Source organism: Seriola lalandi, unplaced genomic scaffold, assembly GCF_002814215.2.
Source record: "Seriola lalandi dorsalis isolate HSWRI2012SDOR001 ecotype SW California unplaced genomic scaffold, Sedor1 jcf7180002054985, whole genome shotgun sequence".
Classification (NCBI taxonomy): Eukaryota; Metazoa; Chordata; class Actinopteri; order Carangiformes; family Carangidae; genus Seriola; species Seriola lalandi.
Window position 1 is genome coordinate 516,031 of NW_019525534.1, and position 15,625 is coordinate 531,655.

The 15,625-nt window shown below is 41.8% G+C and overlaps 1 protein-coding gene across 1 annotated transcript in view; it reads right to left on the minus strand.

Moving 5' to 3' along the window:
- Positions 1-15,625, minus strand: part of LOC111647356 (semaphorin-6D-like) — a 171,299-nt gene that overhangs the window by 49,269 nt on the left and 106,405 nt on the right. The window contains exons 11-18 of the mRNA XM_023396955.2: positions 15,089-15,177; positions 14,410-14,499; positions 14,128-14,255; positions 12,644-12,775; positions 12,348-12,503; positions 9,681-9,854; positions 9,437-9,577; positions 5,493-5,570 (exon numbers count right to left, since the gene is read on the minus strand). Coding sequence (XP_023252723.1) covers positions 5,493-5,570; positions 9,437-9,577; positions 9,681-9,854; positions 12,348-12,503; positions 12,644-12,775; positions 14,128-14,255; positions 14,410-14,499; positions 15,089-15,177 — 988 coding nt within the window. The remainder of the gene's footprint in view (positions 1-5,492; positions 5,571-9,436; positions 9,578-9,680; positions 9,855-12,347; positions 12,504-12,643; positions 12,776-14,127; positions 14,256-14,409; positions 14,500-15,088; positions 15,178-15,625) is intronic.

The window sequence follows — 15,625 nt, forward strand, 5'->3', positions numbered from 1 at the left end:
ATATATAATCACAAATGTCAAATGTCATTATCATAGACTGCATATGAAGATGGACGTATTCTCTGTAACGTCACCAACAGGCTTCTGAAGAACGGTTTTGAAGCTCAGAGTGAGCCGCTCCGCCGCCTCCATCTTGGCGGTGTCTGACTATCTAATCCAAAAATGGGCAAAGAGGTGGGGCATGTGCAGAGCAGAGACTTCGGTGCATGCCGGTTTAATAACTGTGGCAAGCATTCAGCCACCCACCTGTCACTCAAACTGGCCACACCCTCCATTATACATAACTTAAAGCCTTGATAAAATGTAAACAGGTGAGTCATGAAGAAGGAAATTTGTAGTAGAGACCAAAACTGTTTTTTGTACCAGGCTGTAAACATGTTTATTTCTGATGAAAAGTTGGACATTTTCACATGGGAGTGAATCGGGATTGACTCACTTTTGGAACCAGCCTCTAGTGGTCATTAGAGGAACCGCAGCTTTTGGCTCTATTGTGTTGGAGCTTTGTCTTCATAACAATCGATTTCCAGATATATCACCAAGGCCATGACCTCTGTGTCATGTCAGTGACCTTGAGTCCTGACTTTCTCATTTGTTGAACATCATGAACAATGAATCGTCTCCATCCACATCCTGCTGAGCTGCTCTGTACACAGACACCAGTAGACATTCAGTTAGTTATGCGACTGTCTTTGGTAAACCCTGTAATTATTGTCATAACACACTTTAACTCTACATCTGCACAAACACAACTCCTGCTCCTGTATACTCCCAGAAGCTTTCAGCTTTGACTCTAAATTCAAGACATGAGAGTCGAGCCTGAAGATGAAATCCCCCCGAGTTTCTATGCTAGAGTCCATCAATATGCTGAGACAAGATGAGATTTTAGCAGCACACACACACACACACATACACACACACACACACACACACACACACACACACAGACAAACACACTGCAGCTAGTAGCTTGTGAAATCAAACGTGTTCCCCCGCGCCCCCTTCCAATCAATAACTCAAAAGTGTCAGGTAGCTCGCGCCCACTCCACAGCACTTCATGACAATCGATCTGCGGCCGAAGCGTGGGTTATTCTTCCATTTCTCCACTCCCTTTCTCCCCGTGCAAATCGAAGTGATATTATTTTCATATTTGCCTCCTGGGGGAGGACTTGTTTTAATCCTCGGAGAGCTGTGGAGCGTCTGCAGCCTCCTCATCTGTAAATATCATCAGTTATAAACTCCTGCAGGTCGACAGCCACACTGAGAGTCGGTTTTCTCTTGTTGCTGCAGCACAGATTAACTAACCACATCACAGGGTCCTAATGTATGAACACATGTATGTTGTAGAAACAAGCATCAGGTCTCACAGAGCAGAGGGAAAGACAAAGAGGATCAGAGGATGTTGTTGTGACATGAAAATATTTCACATGACTAAAATGAGCTAAAAGAACATAGAAGAGGTCTGAACATCACGTACTGACTCAGAGATTAGCCCTACATTTCTTTCTCTTGTTGTGTTCTAGACCTTTTAGACATCATGAGTTATTGTCAGTGGGATATTTATGTATTAAAGCAGCGATCTGCAAGTTTTGCTATTGCTACATAGCTAACGTTAGCATTAACAGCAGCTTAGTTACCAGTCCTTCCAAGAGCTTCAGCCATTGTTGTGTTTACAAGACAAGAGGCTACAATACATCCTCTGAACATCTGCTTCTTATAGACACACTGGACGCTACAGTGACTCAGCATCGGAAAGTGTCGAGATTGACGAGTCGGACCAAGGCTAGCTGGTTAGCATGCTAATTTCAGTAGAAGAAGTGACAAAAAGCAAAACTAGAGGGTTGATTTCCACCTCAAATGACAGCTCATGGTGAGTAAAGGAATGGAGTTTGATGCTGCTAATGCTAACAATGCTAAAGTTAGCTATGTAGCAATAGTAAAACTTAGCAAAAGCGCAGGTTCGATAATAGACTATACAATAGTAAAGTGTGGAGTTATTTAAGGTGCTCAGTAGGCTTAAATGATCGTTTGCATCCCACGGACTCAATAGAAGGTCTCCAGCTCTGATCTGGACACAAATATAATGTTGCCATTATAAAGAAAGTTTCAGCTCAATCTGACCCAGACTGAGTGACAAGCCACATCATCTGTCTTCCTTCAGACACAATTAGCCAGCTCACTGTCAGAGGGAGGAGCTCAGGATGATGTCATATTAAACATTAGCCATACAAAGACAGGAAACTGAGGGAGCGTTAGCTTGAGAAATATTGTTTGTTCTATCTGAGAGAATCACAACACCAGTGTGTGTGATTAGCAATAAAACAGACAGCCACTGTGAGAAGTAAAAGGCCTCTGCAACACCAAACAGGCTCATTTTGAACCTAACTGTCCTCACAGGAGGAGAAGAACCACAGAACAGCTGAGACCCTGAAACCATCAAATCAGGAGAATGATAACAAAAACAAAACACGAGTCAGGCGTCATAGTCAACGTTTTAAACTGTGAATACAGGGAAAAAGTCCAGCTCACTAATGAATACTAATAAAATCAGTAGGTGCACCTGGACACCACTTCCTCAGACAAGACTTTCTGCTGCTGATGTAACTGCCAAGATACGACGGATGTGATCAGGTCGTATTGTGCTTTAAAGACCATATTGGCCCAAATAGCGGCGATACTTTCCGGGCTTTAGGTTGAATGGTCAGACAGGGTTTATTCAGTAGTTTTACTCTAACAGCTTCTGGCTGAGCAGCACATCCTGAACCATCTTTGATTTTACATTATTTGTATTGACTTTGGCAGAAAGGATCTTTTTCACTTGGTGTGAATTAATGTTGGTTTTTCTATTTTAGGAGTTTCCAAGAAAACTTCCCACCACCCTGTGAGTAAATATTCAAACACTTCCTATTTCAAAGTTTATGAACCACAGTGACACAGTCTCATGAAAGTCAGACGACACGACTTGAGTTCAGGATCCTGATGTGTAGTATGCCTCTCCTGGGGAATCAATAATGTAAAGCCACAGGATTATCATATCATCCAGGAACCTCTTGAGTTTAAAGGTATATCAAGAAGATCATTAAAGGAAAACCTTCACGGAGGAAAAATACTTGCCCCTCCCTCATTACCATTACCGAGCTGTCCTTGAGCAAGGCCTTTAAAGCCCACTGCTCCAGTGGAGCCACTCAGTGACAAGCAGGTCAGACTGGTTGTACTGGGCAGCTGTCAGGGGTGGATAAAGGATGCGGTTAAGAGAGCCACACTGTCAGTGAAATGAAAGTGTTTAAAAAATGTGTTGATCTCATAGCAGCCAGGCAGATGGTTATTAAACAAAAATAACCGCAGGAAGGTCACTACCCAACAAAATGAGCATCGTCAGTTCACTTCAGTGCACTCTACTAGTCAAATGAACAATTGAATGACCCTGAAGATGTTTGAAAAGCAGCAGGATGAACTCTTGTCCTTGAACACGAGTCTTTATGTGCAGCAGTTTTTCTCTCAACATCCTCGCCCGGCTGCTGCAGCATCTGCCGCCCCGTCTGAAATGAAGCATGTCACCTGTAGTGACACTGGAGGGACATCAGCGGTGTGATCTGCAGATCAGAAGCACACATGAAGAACCAGCTGAGCGCAAACGCTCGGCATGCCGGCCGTCTGCCAGACTCTGAAACCGCTTCTCTGTAGCGGAGACGTCTCCTAAGAGTACGTATCTTTTTTTTTTTTTCTTTTCCAGATGATGAAAGTTTCCTCTCGTCTGACTGTGATGTAAAACCTCGGGCAGGTAAACACAGAGACACTTCCTGTTTGTTCTGCTGATGAGAGTCAACAATTTCCTTTAACTATCAAACCAATTATTTATAGAGCAGAGAAAAAAACAACATGACTCATCTCCTTCTGAGTGTTTGTGACTCAACAGTCTCCGGATTGTTGACTTTGATATACACTGTGTTGGTATGCAGCATTCAAACTAATGGGAACACTCAACATTGCAGTAGTTTTGGATAGAAAATAACTTGGCTCAAGGGTTCAGGTTTGTTCAAATGATGTCATTCATCCATTCTTTTTTTTTTCCTTGTGAAATGATATGAAGGGAGAGGCTCTGGGTCTGTCTTCTGTTTTCTAAGTGATCCAATAAAAATATAGCATATTTCAGGTAATCACTCAGAAAAACCAAATCGGATGGTGGGTCCAGGTGGGCGGGGCTTGGGGCATGGCTGAGAGCGGTGACTGCTTTGTTGTGACATCACAAAGTTACAGAAGTCCTGACGGCTCATTATAAGGCTCAGTTTCTGAATACATGAGGCACAAGATGTCCAAAATATTTCCCAGTAAGAAAATTATGTGGCAGAAACTCGGATTAAAGTGCATAAAAGTGTGATCAAGAGGTTTGTAACAAATGAGAAGAAATAAGTGACTTCTCTTTAGTGATGAGGTGAGTTGAGTATCTAAGAAAAGCAAGGTCGAGCATTTACAGAGACAAGCATGAACATTAAAGACCATAGTGAGCAGCAGTCCTGCAGACAAACCCCACACTTGACAGTTGACGTTTTGAGAAGTGTAACCTGGTTTGATGGATCTGGAGTTCTGCTGAGGCAGCAGATGGTAGGGGAAGGTTTTCTTGACTCACTTTGGGCCCTTAGTACCAATTAATCACGGTTTGAATGCCACAGTCTATCTGAGCATTGTTGCTGACCATGTCCATCCCTTTATGGCCACTGTTCACCATCTTTTAATGGCTACTCCCAGCAGGATAACTCTCCATGTCACTAAACTTAAGTCATCTCAAAATGATTTCATGAACGTGACAGTGGCCTCCCCAGTCTCCAGACCTCAATCCAGTAGAGCGGGAGATCGACCGCATGAATGTTTGGCCGACAAATCTGTAGAGATCATGTGATGCGATCAAGTCAACGCAGATAACCAGTGAGAAATTGAATCTGCGACACCAACAATGCAAAGGTGTCTTTGGGGAACGAGGGTCCCACCGCATACTAGAAAGGTGTACCTAATAAAGTGGCCACTAATACGGTTACGGTCATTTTGTTCAGTTCACGGATATGGTCAGATAAGGTGGAAAAACTAACTTGAAACTAATTAAAGGGGTAATCAAGAGAATGTTCCCGATCTGTTTCCTGGATGTTTACTCAGAACAAACTGAGCCTGATTGTGAGTCGACAAACTTTTATAACTTAAAGATTTATACCAACAAAGTGCATGCAGTACATTCCCGCTGACATCCTTTTTAACATTTGTTCCCATTACGTATCGCCATCCATCCTTTTACTGTGGCGGCGAGTGTGAAAGGCATCATGGATTTACATCTCTCAGATATATGACCCTTCGCTCGCCGCGGCAGATATACGAGCGGAGCCGTCAGAGCTTTATGAGCTGTCAGATTGATGACGGCTCAGAGGGAAGAAAAGAAAAGAAAAGAGAGGGAGAAAGGAGTGACAGAGAGAACGAGAAAGAAGGAAAGAAAGGGAAGTGACACGTACTTGAAACCCGGCGCCATGTTGGCACAGCTCCCAGTCCGCAGCCAGATGCAGTATGGGTCACGAGAGGCCAGGCAGGCTCTGGAGAGAGACACACAGAGATATCATCATATATCATTCATATATGTTTTCAGCTTATTTTCAATGATTTGTTTGTGTTTTTATTATGGTAAACTATGTCGACTAACATTTCCTATACCATTTCCTCTTTTGCTCCTAAGAAGTCAACCATGCTTCCATCATAGATACGCACAGTATTCATAAAGCATGATCCATTAACCATCAGGACTTAAACCTTTGGTGAGGCAGCTTTTAGCTTTAATGCCCCGAGCCGTTGGACCAATCTCCCCAAGGACCTGAGAGCAGCCGGAAATGTTTAAATGTAAACTCAAAATGTGTTCAGTCTGGCTTTTAATTAAATATGGTTTTTAGTCATTACTCAATTTATTTTATTGTATCCATGTTGTAAATTGTATTTTATTCCATTTATTCTGTTATTTCATTATTCATTTTTTCTTATGTTTTTTTGTTTGCTAATGTGATTATAGATTTTTGAATCTATTTTATTGTGTCTCATTGTCAGCTTTCTTATTCAATTCATCCTTTATCAGTCATCTGTGAAGCAAACTACACTAACCAGTATGAAAAGTGATTTACAAATAATGTTTGACTGATTGATTGATTGATTGATTGATTGAGATGTAGAGGGAAAATTCTTACTTTTTTTTCTCAGGAGTCATCCCACACAGAAATGTAATATGTGACATATATGTCACTACATCAAGGGTGATGTCACCATATATGTCACCTATATGGAGATATATTATCATAACATATATACAACCTCTGGATATATGGAGATATAAGTTTATAACATATATGAAATACCCAGAGTAAAATTTGTACATATATTAAGAAATATCTATATGCTGAATTTTTACATAGAACACATATACTTGCAACATATGTAATATATAAAACCTTAACATACATACATAAATGTATATATTTGTGTAGGCTGGATACATATGTCAATATATTACATTGTTCCAATTTCTAATAGGTTTCATATAACATTTTTACATATACTGTATGCACATATAAAATGAAACTTATATTTCATGACTGTTGAATGTAAATCAATAGTTACATTTAAATAACTATATTAGATTACTGTAAAAGAGATATAAAAAACACCTGAAGTTCCTTATGACATTGTAAAAGTTGCTGGACATACTGTTTTCAATTATGTTCATCCTTTTGAAATAAATTTGAAGAGACAAGGAGAGGAAGAGAGGGAGAGAGAGAGAAATGAAAAGGGAGAGAGAGAAACAGAAAATGAAATGGATAAATAGAGGAATAACAGTGATGGAGAGATGAGAGAATGAGAGAAAGACAGGCAGACTAAGACACCAATAGAGAAAGGGAAGAAGTTTAAGCCATCAGAGAGAGCGACAGGAGGGGAATGATGGATGAAATCAGAGGCAAGAAAAGCAGAGAGGAAGAGGGAAGAGAGGCTGAGAAGGAGAGAGACAGAGGAAACAGATGGAGAGACAAAGGAGAGAAGAGGAGAGAGAGGAAGACGACGCAGTTATTTTTCTGTATCAGTTGCTGTCATGTGTGAGCCTGAACGGCCAGCTGTCTGCCCCCCACACACACACACACACTTACACTCACACTCACACTCACTCACACACACACACACACACACACACACACACACACACACACAGTTGTTTTGGCTGGCCTGACTGTGAACTGTGTGTGTTTGGCATGTGAATTGTATGTGTGTGTGACTGGCAGACTGTGAACAAAATGAACTTGTAATGGGTGATAGGTTTTGAGACAAGTGTGTGTGTGTGTGTGTGTGTGTGTGTGTGTGTGTGTGTGTGTGTGTGTGTGTGTGTGTGTGTGCTCCTTTGGGATTTGAGAACATGAGAGACCAAGTATTACTGCCATTTGAGAGTAAAAAACAAGGAAAAGGAAGGGAGGATGGAAACAAGGAGAGGAGAAAAGGAAGGGAGGAGAAAAGGGGGAAATTAGGACGGAAGCAACTAGTCCTTAATCTAATACTGGGACCCAAAGGTTCTGGAGTCAAGTCCATGTCAAGTCTTAACTCTAAATCAAGTCAAAAGTCATTTGTGTCAAGAATCACATCCAAGTCGGAGTCATACAGTCTATCAGAGAAAACAGTCAGGTATCAAGGTCTCACTAGTGTCCTCCTGAGACATGTCTCGGGTCAATGATCAATAGGTCAAGCGAGTCAATTTTTCCTAATTTAAAACAAAATATAACACGTTACATACAATAATTATGAAAGATCTGTCTCCTGGATACATAAACACACCATTTTCCCCATCATTTTTCTCCCAGTTCTTTGTATGTAGTCAGTCATCTGTCCTAGAAGATACAGATGTTTGACAATATTGATAAAGAAGTCAGCAGTAGGACAGTTTTTCTGAGGCCATTATTTTGTAATGGCTTTTTTACTTGCTGCCAACATAATCTTAAGGAGATACAGTAGGTGTCATCTTTACTTAGCTCATCAGGAATATGTCCAAGATAGAGGGACGTGAATGTTGTATTAATATTAAAAACCCAGGCTTTTTGAGGTGATTGTTGCTACATCCTTCCAGAAAAACTGGAAAGAAGGACAAGTCCAGAAGACATAAGCATGATCGACAATCATTTCTCCACATTCCCTCCGGCAGGATAGCTGAGTACCAGTTTGTTTAGACTTCTGTTTGGGAGTGATAAAAAAGTTTTTTTCCATCAGAAGTCTCTCCAGGTCTGTGAGTTGGTGGAGGAGACTGTATTTCCCAACCATGCAGCCACATGTCTTCAGTTCTCATGTCAAGACTTGAGGGTAAATCCAGGTCAAACCTCAACTTCTTTAGTCAAGTCTTAACTCTGTCAGATCAAGGCCATTTGGAGGTCATTTGAGACAAGTTCGACTCAAGCGTCAAGCACAAGAAGGCAAATCTAAGTAAAGTATCAAGTCTTTTGGAGAAAAGTCATTTGAATAAAGTCCCAGTCACTGCTGGTATCTCATCTGCAGTCCTAATTAATCCCATTCAAAACTCCAGATCCGGCAGCACCAGAAGGGTAGACTGCTCCTCCCTCTTCTCCTGGCACTATTCCTTCCCAGTCCGACCATCAGATTATGTTTTGGCCAATGCCCAGGATGATCACTCGTACCTAACTATGGAGTGCGAGCATGCGCGCAAGAGTGAGCAACAGGATGCTTACGGCAGTAATAAAGGCCGCCGCTGTCGCCAATAACAATTTAAGTGGTGTCTCGTCATTTGAGACAAGTCTAGACAAGCAAACTGCAGGTCACTGTTGCAAGATGTTGCGAGTCTTTCAGGTCTCAGAACGGCCTGTTGGCTGTCCTCGCCTTCCCAGTCGAACATCTCCGATAACCTTTTCATCTACAGCTGGTGGAAACCTCTCTGAGCTTCTGCAGCTGTGTTACCACATCACATCCACAAGCGTTCATTCATCCAACTCAGTAATTAAAATGAGTCTAGTTAGCCACCCTGTGTGTGTGCATGTGCCCGCTCTCCAGTGATGAATGTGCTCTAATTTGGGCAGCAAGCTCTGTTCTGTTCAGTCTAATGACGACTATTAATAAGGTTCTTTTTGTCCATGTTTCACCATTCAGACTCGGCATCCCCGTTTCCCCCGGCTCACACTCACTGCCACAGTATTGATTATGTTTCCAAATGAAGCTCCACATTTGACTGTTTAATAAGATTCTAATATTTTGGATGTTTTCCAGTATTAAGTAAATCAGGCTGTTTGGTTGAAGTCTGTGCTGCTATGTTTCAGAAAATTCTAGTTTTTCCTGCTGAAGAAAAAAAATGGGATTTTATTTGGCTGACAGCAGAGGACAGATATGGTTCAGTTCAAATATGGCTGATGAGCTGCTTTCATTGTTGTCTTACTTTTTACAGGCTCCATGTTGAGTGCAGCGGCTGAGCGGCACTCTGATGACACAGCTGGTGAAAGCTACAAACAAAGCATGATGGTCCTTATCCAGCTCCAGTCCCAGAACCCTCCTGTCCTCTTGGCCCTGAACGTTGCATCTGGAAACACAGACAGGAAGTTGATCATTTTTATATACAAACGTGGCTGTTAAAGGCTTTAGCAGTAGCAGCAGTTGACTTAATGGCTGGATATAACTCTTACTTTGACGGGTTGTAGACGTCTATGTCCTCTAGCAGTTTGGATCCGAAGCTGTCGTTGGGATGTGTACTCGCCAAAACCTTCAGGACTCGTCCATCGTCTGAGCCCAGGAACATCACCGTCCGATCCTTGTAGGGACCGGCCGAAACGTCCACCACGATCTGGGTCAACTTGGACCTGGGAGAAAGCAGAGCTGTCGATTAATTGATCAGTCGACCGAAAGAAAATTAATAAACTAAATATCTTTGGTTGCTGGACTGCCAAAACAAGACATGAAGATTTCACCTTGGTCTGTGGGATGCTGTAACAGGCATTTTCACTATTTACTGCCATTTTATAGACAAAATTATTAACTGAAAAAAATAATTGGTAGATTACGCAATAATGAAAATCATTGTTTGTCACAGCCCTTGTGGAAAGAGACACTGAATGAACTGTGAGAGAATAAAATACTTGCTTACAAGGTAATTTGGCTGTTTGTGTAGTTTGAGCCAGGTCTCCAAGTCCACTACGATAACAACCAGCCATCTACCTCTTTATTTAACCCAAACTTCACTTCTTGCCCGATCACATACAGCTCACTGAGCTACCGGTGCCAGTGGGTTGAACTCCCACTTGGGTCTTTGAAAGTGTCTGAGCAAAAAAAACGTTCTCCAGATGGATGAGAGAAAGTCAAATTATTTTTATTTTCTGTTGTGGTGCTGGTATGATTGACAACTGGACGAATGAAAAGGTGTCGAAATGCTTTAACAGATGGTTGATTAGCATCTAAGACAGAATTTCTTAAATCAGGTGTGTGAAGCTGAGAAAGTGATCTAAGTTTGAACTTCTCTCGTCTACTAAAATTACAGTCACTTCTCACATGTGCAAACCAGTGCATCACTATGAATATCCTTGAGAAAAGCTGTTATCTCATATTTTAACGATGATTGTTTATCAAACTTTTCTATGGTGGCTGGTTTTTCACCCCGCGACAGCAATGAAAGCTTTGCCCTCAGACGTGGTAGGGCGACGCTTTGTACGAGTGAATATGTTTGGTCACCAAAGTCACCGTGAATACATTTTCGTTTAATCCATCTAATAGATACTGAGATATTTCACTTGATGATAAAAGACTTTGACCTGATGATGCCGGGAATAGACAGTTATTAGGATGAGTCCTCTGGAGACCTCATGATTCTGTACCAAACTTTGCGCCAATCCCTTGAAAGGCTGTTGAGACACTTCACTCAAAACACCTAAATGTCAACCTTCTGACATCTTGTTGTCTGTCTTGTCCCCAGCATACCTTTCCATCTCTGCACATAAAGGGCACGGTAGAAAATGTAGGAGGAAAGTAAACTGTATAGATGTGTATATTGTATGTGGAGGTTAAGTGTGTTCCCTCCAATAAAAAATGATTTCCAGATCTCTATGACAGAGTACCTCCGACTGAGTGCTCTGACTGTCCTGCACTCATGTTATATAACAGAGAGAGAGGATCTGTGCAGCCCTTTGGACATCCACATCATCATTATCTGGGTCAGCTCAGGCCTTTCCAGAGTGGAGGCTAATTTGAATGTGGAATTAAGAGTCTCATTCCCACTCCCGACTGGTAATTAGAATCCATCAGAAACTCATTTGAAACCTGGAGGCGCAGATTAAAAAGGTCAGAGATTTTCAGAGCACCGAGACGGACACAGAGACAGAGAGGACTTCCTGCACACCGACGACTAATCAAAGCTGATACCGGTGATTATCCTCACAGCTTCGGGTCGAGATGGTGGATTCACCGCCTCTCAGAGCTGCCGTGACTTCAAAACTCACCTCTGCAGGGTTTAGTTTGCATCCACTTCCTTCTTGACCTCTCAGATCTCCTCCTCCATCATTTCAGCCTCAGAGTTTTTGGTGGTTATTAATTAAAACTTATCTAACTTGAGTCATTGTGGATATGAGAATCAGCTACGTGGCAACATTTCACTGGAAAAATATCTTTATAAATTCCCATCACATTGCAGGAGTGTGCGATGACATCTTTCATCAGCTCTGGTACACTGACTCAGACATCTGACAACAGTCTGGAGACTGAAGGCAATCTTACTGTTGCATATTGTAAATCACTGTGTACAGGAGTGCTCGGTAAATGTCTGCAAATGCAAAACGCAGATTTAATTATCTATTACAGAGAAGCAGAGCAGAGAAGAACAAGTGTTCTGTCCTCTTCTATTAAACGTAATTCCGATCATCCTGCACAAATCAGCCAATTAGCAACTGTTAAATAAAAGTCACACTGAATCTAGCATAGACACTGATTACACCCCATGGTTTCTCCAAAATCAAATCAGTGGTGTATGAGATATTCTTAACATACTGGCCTTCAGTGATTAGAGGGAAATGAACAAACATTAAATGTTCTGTAAATGAGATTATAAACAATAATATAGCAGCAAACAACTATTTCTACCACGTTTTTCAGCTAAAAAGGCCTCAGAAAAAGAAAGAGATCAGACCACAGCACAGGTGGATTATCAAAATCCATATTGTTTTCCGTAAAGTTTTTAAAGTTTTTACCAGCTCCTTCAGTGTCATTCGTGCCGCCACTCCCGGCGGATAAGTCCAAGGCTGAATTTCTTTCCTAGTCCAGCTGTGGACCAGAGCCAATAATGGTCTGGCCAAGTTCAAGTGTGTTACCTGCTGGAGGTCCTGGTGAAGCAGGGCCGGTCGTTAACGGAGGGAACAGCTTCGTCCATCAGAGGATACGACTTGATGAACGTCAGCGTCTCATCTGGAAACTGAACCGATGACTTGTAGTCTGCAGCCGGACCATCGCCTGCGCACATACCAGGTCTGAGGAAAAGAAGAAGAAAAAACTTCTGATCTGTTTTCCTTTATGCTGCTGTCCATTTATGGATGTGCCCCACTGGTTTTTATTCACTGAATTTAAGTAATTCTGATGACGCAGATGATGCAACACTTTGGTGTCTCACCTTGGTCTGGGAACCTGCTCATCAGGGACTGGAGTCCAGGACGAGTCGCTGGTCCGCTGCTCCTTAAACTTCCCATTGAAGACTTTCTCTATGTCGTCCATGTAGAAAGCACAGACTGCAGAGCCAGGGATACTGCAGAGGAAGACAGATTCACTTTGTACAAGCTGAAAATAATGTCCTAATGTCCATAAGCACAAACGAAGAAGGTTCAGAGCACATTTACCCTCACACCTGAACCGAAACTACACCTGAACTAACAAACTCCATCCAAAGATTCCAGAAACCTGAAAACTTTAAAGTGAAAAACATTGAAATGCGATGAAAACCAGGCCTCAGAGCGTTGACTGAGCTCCTGACTCACAGCAGAATCCACACAGTAAACTCAAACATTATATAATCCAGACTGAGTGTAAACAAATACAGAGAGTTCACTGGAAGCATATGGAGAGAGGACAGACCTCTCCACTGTGATACTGTTATTAACACGAGTTCAAAACATCCAGCAGCAACAACAACTAACAAGCTCCTGGAGAAAAAACGTCATCAAAACAAACGGAGAAATAATATGCTCCTGAATCATCCTATCCTTTCCTGAATCATTTATATTTAGTTTTATACATCTATACCGACACAGGATGTTTGCTGATCTTTATATTACCCAAGCATCAACCTCTGTGGATGAAAAATGAAGCCACCACTGAAGTGCCACAAACTGCAGTTCCTCTAATGGCCACTTGAGGCTGGCTCCAAAAGCGAGTCAATCCCCATAGACTCCCATGTTAAAATGTCCAACTTTACAGCAGAAGTAAACCTGTTTAACGCCCGGTGCACAAAACACGTTTGTTCTCTGTCAGTAATTTCCTCCTTCATGACAACTGTACTTTGAGTGACAGGTGGGTGAGCCTATGTTTGCCACAAACCGGCATGTGCACCGAAGTCTCAGCTCCACACACGCCACACCTCTTTGCCGAATTTTTGGATTAGCCGGGAGGTGGGGGCGGAGTCAGAAACTGCCAAGGAGGGGACGGTGGGGCAGCCCCCTCTGAGCCCAGAGGCTACGTCCATCTTTATTTACATTCTATAATCTTAACATAAGGCTAGTCCTAACCACAACCCTCGAACCAAAACCACTTTCTAAAATGTCCACATGTTCCCAAGATGCACTGATTGAAAAAATGTTCTTACTATTATAGAATCATCTTCACTTTTCAAAAATGACATCAAGCTTAAGGTCTAATTCATAAGAGACAAAACAGGGATAAACTACCTGTTTTAATGAACAAACATTGGGACAAAAACACAAACACACACTCTCTCTTTTTTACTATATTGGTGCAGATCAGTGAAAAACCAGGTCTAAACAAGTCAAAAAAAAATAAGAAAAGAAAATTTAAATTTACGTCCGGAGTTGGCAGGTTCGAGCAAGACTCTACAGTGAACCCTGCAACGTGTTAACAAACACACACACACTCTCTGATGTGTACCTGTTGGCCTGAGTGGTGAAGACCCCGACCACAGCAGGTCTCTGGTTGATCTGCAGCACGTTGGTGAGAGACTGAAGAACATCAAAGTAGAAGAAGGAATCTCCAGGAACTGAACAGTTCAGACGAGCCTGCACACACACACACACACACACACACACACACACACACACACACACACACACACACACACACACACAGCAGCAGAGTCTGTGGTTATATAACAGCTATGACTGGAGTGGAAAACCTTTATCAACCTCACGCAGGGTTAAACTTTGAAGTCACCTTGAGGAAAGAAGTCCAGTATCTCTCCAGAACTCTGGGGGATCCACCGTTATCATTCTTACAGACGCGGGCCACCCGAGAAAACACCACCTGTAAGGCAGGTGAGGGAGGGGTCAGTGAGGGCGGAGTCAGAGAGTAAATCAACATCAGTCACTGACGGTCAGTCACACCTGAAGTGTTATTCAGGTGTAATCCAGTCCGGTTAGACTGTGCAGTTACAGCATGGAGACTGATGAACCTGAGTGACCAATAACCTTCACTGGAATCAAACTGTGGTGAAATATAATTTAAAATATCGACTAAAATGAATTAAATAATTAATAACTAATTAGAAGCAACTAAATCAGTTGCTTGTTTTACATATTTAAGCAGTTGTGTTATATTTTTCCTCCTCTCCCTTTAAAAGTTTGGGTACATTTTGAAAAAAAACTGAAGAATTCAGTTTACTTCATCATAATGCAGTGAATTGATTTAATATGAACTTATTATCGATGTATTATATCAATCTCAACAGTACAGATTTACAATCGCTGGTAACTCAGCCTGTGCAGCTTTCAGTTTGAGAGTCCGGAAACTATTTCAGCTACCTCTTCACCTTTAGAAGGAAATATTAATTTGCACACACACGTGCGCGCTCACACACACACACACACACACACACACACACGCATGCACGCACCTTGCCCAGGGCGGTGTACTCCACTGCGATCTCACTCAGGAAAAAGTAGACGTAGTTACCATAGTCGATGGCATGCAGGAAGTGAGGTTCTGCAGAAAGAGAGAGAGAGAGAAAGTAAGAAAGAGAAATAATCTCATCATCCTTTCCTCCATTTTCAAGGTAAACCTCTCATAGTTCTCTGTCACTGTGACTTGTTTCCATCAGTCTGTGATGTTCAAGATGTTCATGGTTTTCAGCTGTCACTTACTGATGTCTTACTTTTCCCTGAATCTCTTCCAAAACCCACAGAGAAATAATCTGGCGGCGTGGGCTTTATATGGAACTAATACATGTAATACAGTATATACACATGAGTGTGTATCGACAGTCTCAACAAAAAAAATCCCATAGTTTAAAACTCAATTTTAGACGGATGCTTCTGTAGTCTATAAAATGTTCATCATAATGACAGAGATGTCACTATTTATTCTTGCATATTAGAGAATTAATTTATTATTGTATAAGATGCAAGCCAAGCTAATCTCCACATATTTGAAG